This window comes from Thermobia domestica, chromosome 1 (assembly GCF_964235325.1).
Source record: "Thermobia domestica chromosome 1, izTheDome1.hap1.1, whole genome shotgun sequence".
Taxonomy (NCBI): domain Eukaryota; kingdom Metazoa; phylum Arthropoda; class Insecta; order Zygentoma; family Lepismatidae; genus Thermobia; species Thermobia domestica.
This window is the reverse complement of record NC_137454.1, coordinates 346,863,977-346,877,498: the sequence shown is the minus strand read 5'-3', so window position 1 is coordinate 346,877,498 and position 13,522 is coordinate 346,863,977. Positions and strand designations below refer to the sequence as shown.

The following is a 13,522-nucleotide window of genomic DNA, read 5'->3' as shown; positions in this document are numbered from 1 at the left end:
CAGAAAACACAATAAGTAGACAAGTAGAATTATACCAAATAATAACTTCTTCCATAACTAGCAATTGTTGATCGAAGAGACAATTGTAACTTTATCCCACCAAGGTCTATGGCTGAGTCATCAATTGAAACTAATAACCTAAACTGCTGTTTCATGGAATAAATGAAAAGCTGCACACTTAGCACCAGTTCTTTTCACTTTTATGGCTGATACAGTGCTCACGATCGGAACTGAAAATTCGATGGATGTGAACCTAATGTAGAGATATAAATCCAATTAGTGTACATATAATATACGAGTATGATCTTTTGCAGGACACTGAATCTCTGCGATGCCATTCTTGTAACAGGTACGGCAAAGAATGATTAATAACATTTGCAAGTGGGGCAACAGCCCCCACCACCTCCGACCTCCGTGACTGCCGCAGTGACCACCATCTGAATTAAGAATTTCATCTGCTGGATAAACCGACGAGACGGAAGCCAAAACGTTGTCTATGGAATACTTGAATTTCATCTCCTGCGAGTGCTTAGGAGACTAATGCCAAATCAAACATGTCTAGAGTTACCTAATTTGAAGATGAACTCACGAAGAACGTCTTCTCTCTTGTCACCCCTATGACAAGTGTGTTGAAAGATACACATTTCAAAAGGAAATTGTGAAGCTGTGTCTATATCCAAAATAGACGCAGATAACTTGAAGTGAAGTAACAACCCTTTCCATATGCGATATTACTGGCTGCTGCGTGAAAACCATCCACTACAGTATGTGTTGAGCCTATTCTCGAGTTTACATCTGTTATGGAGATGGAACAAAGTTTACCGTATGACTCCTGTACTCTACAATGGTTCTTAAGTTCCAAATCTTGTTTCTCGTACTTCTAAATTATTGAAGGCAGCGAACCCAGAAGCAAAGATTCCGCAAAACAAAAGTTATATATTCTAACTGAAGATAAATTAATTTGAAGCATATTAAGTTTAGACGAATTAAACTGTCTCCTGCTTCGCATTAAGGAAAAGCTAGTAAATTCATCGCAAACCAGGTAACCTTTGCCAGAGTATGCTTCTTTAGTTCCCAATCAATTTAAAATTAAATTAAGACGTTACTTAGCATTGAAGCTCAGAAGTAGTTGCTATTCAGTTAACAACAATAGGAAAAAAATATCGATATTTAATTTTGTAAAGATGCAAAATGCCTAAATTATTATATTACAACCTGTTCCTGTCTTATTTTCCACGTAAGAGCATTTAGTCCAGGCAACGAAAGCCAAAAACGCTGATTAGAAAAGAAATAAATCGTGTAGTTTTAGAATTTGACACAGTTGTGGGGGAATGCTCCAAATAACATACTGAATGTCACCAAGGGTCGGCGGATAACAAAGGGGAGGTTTAAAGGTAAATTCGTATAGCAAAAAAAGTTTCAAATAAAGAATTGAACTATATATTAAATTTCCTACGAAATTCCTCATATACTAACATTTTTTTAACGACATTCAATAGTTTAAAAGATAGAGGGACATAAAAGATACATTAAAAAATATATATTAGTTAAAAGTGCTTAGGAACCTTCAGAAGAAAAGAACCTCATACCTGGGTGGTACGTGGTAAAAATAGACTATTTGCTTACTCAACGTTCACCTTGTGTCTCCACGTAGCGTATAGTGCAGAGAGAAAATAATACGTTCAGATACAGTAATAAAGGGTTATTCAAAAAGCGCGCCGGTTTTGGATCGTCTGGCAAACTTTTGTTTCTCGGTTGCCGACATTGTTTTTGCTCTACCCTCAAACATTTCCATTGTCGCCTTAGTCTGAATTTCTCGCATTTCTTCAGTCTACGTCTAGCCATGAAGCACTTTACTATAGCGCAACGTGTGCTAATAGCGAACACTTTATATATATATATATATATATATATATATATATATATATATATATATATATATATATATATATCAGAACGGAGAAAGTTATACAGCAACTGTCAAGCGACTTTGCGCGGTTCAAGGGCGAAATGAGCACCGAATGAATCAACAGATCCAGACTTATGAAAAAAGTTCATTGAAACCAGTGTCGGATCTAGAAGGTAAAACCTGGGGGAGCCAGCCAGAACCCAGACTATGATAAGTATATTATGAGTTTACTATAAGCATTCAAAAATATGTAAATAATAGCTTAAATTATCTTTGTCACTCAAAAAACTGGGGGAGGGAGGAGTTAGGCTCCCTTGCCACGGACTAAATCCGCCACTGATTAGAACGGATGCAACCGTAAACATTAGAACTCCTGGTTGTCATCGTAGTTTTCGTTCTGAGCAAATCATGGCGGTGGTTCGTGACAGTGTGACTTTTAGTCAGGGAGTCAGCGAATTTCACGAACAGAGTTATTGGATCTCAGCGCAGTAAAGGAGGTCATATGCCCAATGTCATTCACCATGCCCGAAATCAGAATATATGATGAACATGTTCATGAATTTTGTTAGTGTGCTTTGGAAAAATGAAGTTCATAATTTGATGTAACAAAACCGGAGCACTTTTTGAATAACCCTGTACAATATTTCAGTGAGCGCAATACCTTATACTCCTACCACGGTTCGAACTAGTGGTCCGCAAAGCAGCGTGATGCTACTGAGCTGTAGATATTTCCATAAGTAATTACTACTACTAATAATAGAATATACGTGACAATTCTTGCTGATGGAGAGAAAGGAGTTAAAGATAACTCGTAAAAAAATGTGCAATAATTATTATAATTAAATATATAATAAACGTCTATTACCATTATAATGTAGTGCGCGTGAATAATTTATCCATCAAGGTCAGTTTTACTTCTACAATTTTTCAAAGAAGAAAGTAATATATGCATTGGTGCCTACTTTCAGCGAGTGAAATCTTTGTCTTTCACTATACATAAAACTGAGATTAACATATATGAATGTCATGTTGTACAACTTAAGAGAGAAATATTGGTATTTTGTACTTCATATTGCAAGACCCACATATGATAAACAACGACTATTTCTGTAGCAACATCTTTAATTACTGATTGAGTAAATGAGAGAAAAGTAAAACGCAAGGAAAATTTCTCTTCAGTATAAATACGGAGGAAACAGTCTCCGCAGCATCATTCGATCAACTCTCTTCAATTGAGACAAAAGTAAAAACCATCAACTCTTCTTCAGCAACAATGGCTCTGGGAGTGTTCTTGGTGGCTCTCTTAGCTTTGATTAGTACTACAACAGCCAATCATCATCAAGTGAACGAGAAACAAATGATAAACTGTTTGGAAGAAGCAGATCTTCAGTGTGTGAAACTTAGGGCGCTTGCGGATATTTACAAATTCATCAAGACTCGTTCGCTGCAAGTTGCTGACGGTGTAAAGTTGGAGTACTCAGGAGCAACGTCTGACGCTGGAGTAGCTAGGGACCTCGCTGATGAAGGCTGGAATGGATTCTTCAACTTCGTTCCTAGACTCATGAGACGGTTGTCACTTAAGCTCAACATCCCAGGAGGAAATCTTGTACTATCCAAGAGCCAAAACGAGAATGGTCTTCTGGACTTATCCCTTGAATCGGACAGCGCCTTTGAAGGACGTAAGTATGCATTTCTCATTTTGTCAATATACTTTCAAGTTATCCGCGATTTGGCACGGTGGCTCAGTGGTAGAGCGCTTATCTCTGGTGTGTGAGATCCCTGGTTTGATTCTCGGTCAAGTAAGTTTGTGGTGGACAACATCGTGTTCGTAGGTATTCTCGGGGTACTCCCGTTTCATACCTACATTATCATTCCACCAAAATCTTCGATCATAATTCCCTTGCTTTAATCATCGTCTACCTTAGCCTAAAGAGCATTATCGTGAAAAGTTAATCTGAAATATTTAATTTTAATTCTTTTATCCGCGATTTTGTAAACTGAAGTTATTTTTTAATGACGTAATTATGAGTTATAAGACAAACAAAATTAATTTTTAAGTCCAAATTACTGTTGTCGGAAGGAAGCGAAAACTGAAACGACGATACAGATGAATGTGCAAACTTATATCAGGTCAGATCGAACTCACGTCTCTCTGCATATGAGATAGGCCACTGGCTTCTACCCCGTTTATTTTATACATAAATAGTGATGGTCCCTGGACGCTTCCTACTTTCCTTTTCCTCGGATAGTGTGATCCCTCATCAGTGACGAGCTAACATGGCGATAGGTGCCGAAAGCTCAGAAATCTAATTCCTAATCCTAAGAATGAGAACAAAATTGGAAACATAAATCTACATTGTTGGAAGAATCTTCATAAGTGAAATGCGCGACCCCAAAAATCAGAAATGAAACTTTTATCATTATCTACATTACCTACTGTATTCTCCTAAGAAACTTGCCTTCACAAATGAAGCAATCGAAAATACATTAATGCAACTATATACCTATAGATAGTAGCTAATTCATTCAAAATGTTATTGAAGACTCTTGAAAGTCTTTATTTCTATGTGGTGGTAAAACATGACGTATATATTTAATTTCACAAGATCATTTCCAATAGGCTAAAGAAAACGGATGTTCAATCAAAAGATCATTACCATTAGGTGAAAGAAAACGGATGTTCAATCACAAGATCATGACCATTAGGCGAAAGAAAACGGATGTTCAATCACAAGATCATGACCATTAGGCTAAAGAAAACCGATGTTCAATCACGAGATCATGACCATTAGGCGAAAGAAAACGGATCTTCAATCACAAGATCACTTCCATTAGGCGAAAGAAAACGATGTTCAATCACAAGATCACTTCCATTAGGCGAAAGGAAACGATGTTCAGTCACAAGATCATGACCATTAGGCGAAAGGAAACGGATGTTCAATGAAAGTGGATGATTGTGAAAGAATTGTTGGAATGAGAATGTAGAAGGACAAGGGAGAGCTCAGGGAAAAATTCACGGACAAGGTGATGTCTACCACAAACTCGCATGGCCTGGGTTCGAACCAGTAACTTCGTGCACCAGAAATGATACTCTAGCACTAAGCCACAGTGGCCCCGATTTTCGATTGAGATAGTGTTGCCCATATCCAACAATTAAATATATTTATATCTGATAAAACTTTGGAAATACTGGAACCAAATGTTAAAATTTAGATAACATACACATGAGAATTTTACTTCAGGAAACAATTTGCACCAAGTACTACAGAATTATGAAATTTTCCGAGGACCAGAAAACCGTTTCATTTGCTAGATTGAGTTCTTAAATTCTGTATTTTTGAAGCCTTATCATAGAGATTTCCACCTTGGTAGACAACAACTTTCTAATTTCTGTAATCCTACAAATCTGCCCAAAGATGAGAGGGAATCAGTGGTGTGTACATAATAATTTCATTGGGGAGAGGGACAGGTTCAAGCACTTATCTTTTCAGAATTTTTGTATATAAATATTAAAATTGCAAATGTAGTCTATATTTTTTTATAATATCATGATAAAGGAGAGGGGTGGAATTAAAACCAGGTACCTATCTGTGTAAGCCAGTGGTAGCAACATATTATAACTAAATTTCGGAATTTAAAATATTTTACTTCACTTTTAATATTCCAAATAGAGATTTTTTTACCCCTCTACATCTGATAATGATTTTTCTTCATTGATGCTTGCAGGTAACGATGAAAAGAAGAAGCTGATGATGTCAATGCTCATGTTCGGAGGACTTTACAGCACTTTGTTCATCTTGGGATTGGTGGCAACCAAATTCATTGCATTCAAGGGTGTAATTGTTGGAGCAATTGCTCTTGTAGTATCTTTGATCAATGGACTCTCAAGGCTGGTGAAAAATAACCCTTACCCAGGATATGCTTATTCTCACGTTGATACTTACGCCGGTGTCCAAAGAAGCTTTGCAGATAATTTAGCTCTTAACTCCATTGAGAATGATCAAAAGTACTGACAACCTTCCGAGAAGAGCTATATGGATTTGAGTAGCTGAAATTGGTAAGTTCCTTCGTGTATTGAATTTTTTAGCGTCAGTGAATTTAACTAAAAGTAACACTCTAAGTATCTATAATCTTACAACATTGGGAATAACTAAGTGAAAATGTCTATTTTTATTAAGGATTTTGGTTTACCAACCAAAACTCGCTTATATATTTATCCTTTATACTTGATCCGTACATCCAGGAAACAAAAACATGTTGATATGTGTGTCCATGCGTCCGAGACATACAATTTAAAGAATTACTTAAGACGCCTAATCCTTCGAAATTGAAATACCGCAAATTTTACAGCAATTATATGATATCTTCAAATCGATTTAAAAAAAATAGTCGAAATGTGGAACAAGAGCGCCCTAGAATATATTATTTTACATGAGGTACCTAGTGCCTTTCCGTTTGCACCCATTTAGAAAAGCGAAAATAAATTCCGATTTTCTAGATGGCTGGAAATCGAAAGCAGATCATTGAGTTGTGATAACGGTATCTCATGTAAAATAATATTGTCTAGCGAGCTCTTGTTCCACTTTTCGATTATCTTATATCTATTTGAAAATATTACATAATTACAGTAAAATTAGCGGTATTTTAATTTCGCAGTGACGCAGCCTCTTAATAGATCACCATCAATTCTGCCTAGCATGTAGAGGGTAAAAGGTTAGGAATCGAGTTTGTTCGTGAATGCGATGTGATCCATTCACCGGAAGTGGCGGAACTAAACCATTTCCGGTTTTCAAATTGACCTCATAGTATTATTAAAGAAAATAGGTAATTCCTTACTATGTAAGACTTACCGTCATTACCAAATTACTCAGATGAAAGTCCGACTAAATAGCCTTACAAGCCACCAAATTACGACTTAGAAGCCACATTAAGCTATACGTCTCATTTCATATACCTTGGCTGGGGGAGACGGTGGTTCAGTAGTAGTGGTGGGATCCCGAACAAGTAAGTTCGTGGTGGACAACATCGTGTCTGGTGGTTTTTTCGGGGGTACTCCTGCTTCCTTCTACTTTCTCATTCCACCAATTCTTTCATCATGATTCACTTGCATTAATCATCGTCTCTCTTAGGCTACAGGGCATAATAATGGGACGTTTAACTCAGCGATTTCATGATTATGAGTTGAGTGCTGTAAAGATACACAAAATAAAATAGATACACGTAATATCACTTATATTTAAAAAAAAAATAGCGTTAAGCCAACACTGATGTCGTGGTGTCGAGTATGCATCACTCTTGGAGGCAAAATTGTGTTGTGGGGAACGGCATATACCTTAAAGATTGAGTTTGCACGATGGTCTGAAAACCCACGAACTCCACCGGATTGAAGCTATGTTTCTGGCCCTGAATCCAGATTAAATAATAGTCCCTGTCCTTTACAACCTCGGTATTATAGAAGGTCATGAAACAAAGTATCAAAATACATTAACTATAGTGTTTTCATTGATATGAATCATAAAACTAAGTTTATTTTCACTTTAATTTACGATTTATTGTTATTTTTTTTTCATTCTTTTCAGGGTTCTTACTGCATGAAAGTGGTTAGACGACAAAGTATCAAATTAAGTTCTTGACCTGATGGCTGATGTCTTATAAAGGGCTCCTAAAGATCTTTCAGAAGGCATCAATGAAACTACGTTCGGTAGCTTTGTTAAGCTATGTGTGTTCTTTAAATTAATTTATTGTTGTTGTTGTTGTTAATTGAAGTCAATTGTGTACATATTTATTACAAAAGTAAACTATAATACATTTTTTTAAAATTTCTGTTTTTCTTATTACCACTTTAAGGACCTACATATATCAGTCTTTTTTCAGAGACGCAAGAAAAATGGACACCGTAAAGTAAACTAAGCCAATTGACTAGGTACTAAATGACTTATTAAACAACATTAATCCACACTTGTCCTCTCCGTTCCAATGTGTTCATATACCACAACTGACATGAGTGCAAAGATGAGCTGTGTGTTTATATACCACCCCTGCCTTATCCGTCTCAATGCTATGTTTATATACCACATTCCTCTTAGCGGAACGATAGACTGTGTGTTTATATGGTACGCCCGTCTTCTCCCTCCAGTTCTTGTTTATATGCCACACTCGTCTTCAGTGGAACGATTTCTTATGTGTTTTAAATGACACATTCGTCCGTATGAGTTTAGACATGTCTATTTATTGAGTGAATATTCTTGACCATAAATTTACTATCAATACTATTATTCCTATTTCGATCGGTTTGATGTCTTACTTCTTGCCTAAATATTCTTCATGAAAAGAAGATCTTAGACATTAGTAAAACTGCAGAGTAAGTAAAATAACTAGCTTGTTTCTCCTGTAGTTCAAAACGGTAATGAAAAACAATATATTAGGAAACTGAAGTGCATCTCACAAAATAACACAACATGTCAATGAGAAATCGTTTGTACACAACGTAGATCCTAAACATGTTTCAGGACTTTGAGGCTCGCAGTCGAAATTTTAACTACAATAAAATTGTCCAAGGGATTTCTCTTGGATTTTAATGAGATGTCCCTGACAAGGGACAATAATTGAATATCTAAAAATTCGTCAAGTGATTATCTTGCAAAGAGCCCAGACATGTTCCATAGTAATTTTGCAGCAAGTCTTGTTTTCGAGACATAAATGGGCATCCCGATGACTCGAGGCGTATGTCAATTGGACTTATTAGGAACATCTCTGGGATATGTGGAAAGAATCAGATTTAGAGTTAAAAATAACTATGAAAATCCTTCTTTTTAGCGGCCTTTTTATTTTAGCTGTTCTAATCTCAAAGGGCGGAGTGAATGAGGTAGAAACCCTTGGATCAACTTAAGTCGACGATGATGATAACTTTTATGCAGTAAGACTTACAGTACTGCTGCCGTTAGAATATCCGTAGGTACACCCATGCCCAAAATTATTGTCGAATGTCTATAAATATGTTGTTGTAGGAATATAACTTGATAACGAATTCGCCCGGTATTCCTTATAATGTTAGTATGTATATAATCGGCAGACATGTATGTGGAAAATTTCACGTCAGAAAAGCAGGAAAAAAGAACAATAAAACGAAAATAAAACTTTCTTGTACGTTTAGCAACATTTTGTTTCACTCATTTTAATTTTCGTATTTATAATTTTTTTCCTATGAAATTTACCATAATTCCCGATTATACACGTAACATCAGTATTAAAAGTACCCTGCATATTATATTCTTACAAGAAGACAGTTATAGATATGCGACAATCTTTTTGGACATGAGTGTACATTACTCCAAACGATAACTGTTGAACGAATGCGAATTTTTGTGCTCTGTAACCTAACAATTCATATCCTACTTAAAATCTGTAACATTCTCTAACTTCTGCGCAACCTAGTCAGTAGCAAAGAAATGTTGCTAGCAACGAAAGAAGATAGAATCCCGTGATCCTTTTTACTTTGCAAAGTTTCCCGTAAGTTTTATTATCCAATCAACTAAAGTCAAGAAGTTAGTTAATATTCGTTCGACGTAAGTCACTCTGATTTATTATATTGTATGTTGAGTTTTGCGTCCTATGTTTCTGTCCTTTAGGCTAATGCAAACAGTAAGAAATGAGTCATTAAAGATGAAAGAAAGGTACATAACATTCTCGCTTAGTGCGGGATTCACACACGCTGTCTATAATTCTTCTATTCGCCAATCTAATGTCTTAGACTGCTCTACTGTACCAAAAAGCCCTCACGCAGATACAACCATCATATCAAAAAATTTAGATGTTTTGGCGAAGATGATAACGAAAATAGGGATACAAAATAGGAAATCTGCTATCATGAAGTTAAATAAAGGCGAAACTCTTACACGCGTCAGAACAATATTCAGAACATATTCAAATCAATCCTGGACTTCTTATATTAAAAGAAGAAGAAGAAGAACAAATTTGAAGGAGGGGAAACATTTATTTCAGGCGTAATATTTCCCATAAATAGAAGCTTTGCTTTGTATACAATTAAACACCATAAACTAGAATGTTATACTAGATCAATGCAGGGATGTATACCTACTTTCGAGCCACCCTGTACAGTTTCAAATACATTCCACAGACATCATTCCTTCTAAATCAAAGAACAGGTGGTTATTCTAGTTATTTTACAAGTTGAGGTGGACCGAACTAAGGAACTCTCGTCACGAAAAGTTGTGTAACACAACCTCCGTTGTTGAGCCGAGCCTGTCCCGCAGACGATGGACAACTTTACTACCGAATTTTATTCAGATCCGGCCAGTAGTTACAAAGAAAAAAGTAACACATACAAACCGAGCCGAATCTGTGCCTGACCGAGTACGCATACCAAATATAACGATTTTTTTAATCCCTAGACCATGGCCAAGGCAACTTGTCTACCAAATGCGAATCAGATTCACCTGGTAGTTACCGAGAAATAAAGTACCACATATATACATATATATAGAAACCATTTATCTTCATATTCGCCCTTGTAGCTTTTAAACTTATGGTCAAACTAATGGTCGAAAGACAAAAACTTATAAATGTCCTTTGGTTTTGCTCTGGCAGTATCTCATCCTAATTTGCAACTCCCAAGTCACTATAACATGTAATCTGTACTCAGTCGTAAACATTAACCTCTTGAGCGTATACATCCAAATCATTACCACTTGTTTCTGTATATAAATAGTTTACGTATTTCAACATGGATGTAATTGAATGATACTAGTGACTAAGAGAAGTGTAATTTTATATTTTTCGCCACTCTACTGAAAAAGAAACATTGTAATCAATGCATCTTGGCAAATTTACTAATATACCCCTGAAGTAACTTTGTATCTCTCTATATACACTGAAGTTTATGAAATCGTTGTTCAATAATTATTGAGAACTGACTGCTCCCATGTATAAATAATTATTTTCAGTGTTCTTAACAAGAGTTCACGCCAATTATACTCCAAATAATACTGCTTATAGTTCCTAAAATATAGTTTACTTAAAGAGCCACTGGCAATATTTTCCTTCTCTTCCGCCATGTTGACAAAACCCTACAGTCGCTTATTCACAGTGTTCCAAATTAAGCTCATAAAGTGGCACCATAGACTAGTATTCAGAATACGTAGCAGAGTAGATAAATTGCACCTTAAAACACGAGTTCTCATTGCACAACGAACGCTGAGCTATGACGTAGATGTAAATGAGGAGATATAAATTACCTCTAGGGGTTAATCTTAATTTTCAAAATATTGACGATAGAGAGTACACAGTTTCTGAAAATGCATCCGTTGGTAAAATGCCTAGCTAGGACAAGGCACAGCAATTCCTTTAATTTTAGCATTACAGTTTTAATATAGTATTGAGCAATGTTAAATAATCTGTACTCTTATAACTATTGAAGTATGTAGTAGCAATCGATTCTCTGCGAGGCCTACAAAAAGAAATTAACCTTTAGTGGTACGAATTTCAGACGGTACAAAAAATGAATTAAGGATGATGAGTGGAAATCTATGATGATTTGAAATCATGTAGTCTTCTCGTCAATGTAAGTTGTTGACCAAACTTCACTCAACAATTCATGGAAGTGGAGTTGCGTAATAATTTTTTGTAGATGATTAGTAAGCCACTGTTCGCAAAATTAAGCTTAGAAAGTATTTAAGGACTTAGATACGCTATGTGGAGGCAAGCTAATAACGTGAATGAATTGTTACGCGATGAAACAAGATCTAGAACAGCGAGGTTGTCTCCAGAAGACTGGATACATTTCTGGAAGTGTTTTATGCATAGGAGAAGCATTTTAATGTTAATATATCTAAAATTTGAAGTTAGTACTAAAGTTCCAGAGAGAATCCCATTCATTGGTTCACGCTTTTCTTTCTTTCGTGGAAATATTATTGCAGGTCGTATGTGATTATCACTTGCACTCATGTAACGCACTGCACTTAAAAAGGTGCCTCATTCTACAGATGATATTTTCCTAACAAACTTTTAGCTCTAACAAATCACCTTCTGCATGGCTGTATTAACCCATCTGAAGGCCCGGGCTAGAAACATATGTGGCCCCTGCTGACTTCATACATTTCTGTAAAAGTACAGTAGGAAAATTAAGGGAATATGTTTCATACTTTTGGCCATAGTATATTTTTTGATGATGATTGTATGTTCATGATCCTTTTTAGATAACCAGTTAAGATTTTGATCAGAGTGGAGGCGCAGGGCTATAGTCCCCTAAGCCCCTCTCTTAATCCGGCCCTGGCTTTCTGAATGTTGTTTGGTACCATTGAAATACGAACTCGTCCACATAAAATATTTTTTCATGGTTTCTGCAAGATTATACAGGATGTAACTTAATAATGTAACAAACATTGAGATGATTCCTGCCACCGAGAGAAGGAAAAAAGTTCTATGAACTTACAGCACATTAGGCATGATTAAAATCGTAGGAACAGAAAGTTCGAAGCGGCAGATATCGAATACCAATAAGCTAAGAACATTTAGAGAGATGACGGTCTACGAAAAATTTAGAAATGGATCTGGTGTTTAATACATAGTTGCTCGGTTCACACTCACAGGTGGCACGTGTGTTCATGGCGTTACAGTACAAGCGTTCGGTCATTTAGCTGTGAGTGTTGAATGGACATATAGCAATGCTCGACTAAAACATGGTGCGTTACTTAAACCGCGAACAGGTCGATCTGCTATTCATGTACAGTCGTGCAGATGGCGATGGGCGTGAAACAGAATTAGTCAATCAGGATCGTTTTTCCAAGAAATTTGATCGGGTGTGAGGTCCAGTGCGTTGGCTTTCCTTGGCTCCGGATCTGTATCCACTGTATTTTTATATGTAGGAAAACATTAAAAGTGTAGCCTATACTACTCTTATCAACGATGACAACCTGGAACAGCATATCTATAACGCCTGTTTAACTATTTGCCATGGGTCAGGTATCTTCGAACGACTTTTGACAATCCATGATTCAGCTGTGTTTGGTTGATGTACACTGGAGGAGTATAGAAACCCTAGCATTAATTCTCAACAGGTGTGTGTTGCTGTTTTGCAGAAAGAGGTTCAGAATGGTGTTTCACGCTCAGCGTTACCATGTTTCGAAGGACAGAAAAATAATCCAATGCGTGTGTTCATATTTCGCAGAATGAGATATTTTACTTTTAAAATAAATTTGTGGAAAGTCTGTACTGCACCAGAAGTTCGCCGATATTTGTATTACATGTTGAGAAGTTGACTCTATCTTAATATTTCAATCATATACAAATTGTAACAAATTATTTCATAGATTATGGAGAAAGTCAAGATGGCTGATATATCAGCACACCGTAAAGTGAAAGGAACAAAAATATAGTAATAGGTGAAAGATTAAAAGTTTGTCTACGTGTAATATGCCATTACAGTCTAATGATATTATGTTCTTAACAGGAGGGTGCCCGAAATTTTTTGCACCGACTGTACTTGATGTTTAACAAAAAATTTCTGGCTGTTCATATAATTCGTAATTTTATTTGTTATTCTATTTCAATTAACATGGAAAACTGTAAAAAAAAAAAAAAATTCATTGGGAATCA

At 36.1% G+C, this 13,522-nt stretch overlaps 1 protein-coding gene across 1 annotated transcript; it reads left to right on the top strand.

Annotated features, from left to right (window-relative positions):
* The first annotated feature begins 3,182 nt into the window (after positions 1-3,182).
* LOC145681713 (uncharacterized) lies at positions 3,183-5,922 on the top strand. The gene is made up of 2 exons (XM_081753328.1): positions 3,183-3,588; positions 5,636-5,922. Exons 1-2 carry the CDS (start codon positions 3,183-3,185, stop codon positions 5,920-5,922), a joined length of 693 nt encoding a protein of 230 aa, XP_081609454.1.
* The last annotated feature ends 7,600 nt before the right edge of the window (positions 5,923-13,522 follow it).

Bases quoted from the DNA above. Each gene is read 5' to 3' on its own strand.
- LOC145681713 (XM_081753328.1), top strand. From the start codon at position 3,183: ATGGCTCTGGGAGTGTTCTTGGTGGCTCTCTTAGCTTTGATTAGTACT. The intron at 3,589-5,635 runs GTAAGTATGCAT...TGATGCTTGCAG, and splicing joins GGACAGCGCCTTTGAAGGAC to GTAACGATGAAAAGAAGAAG.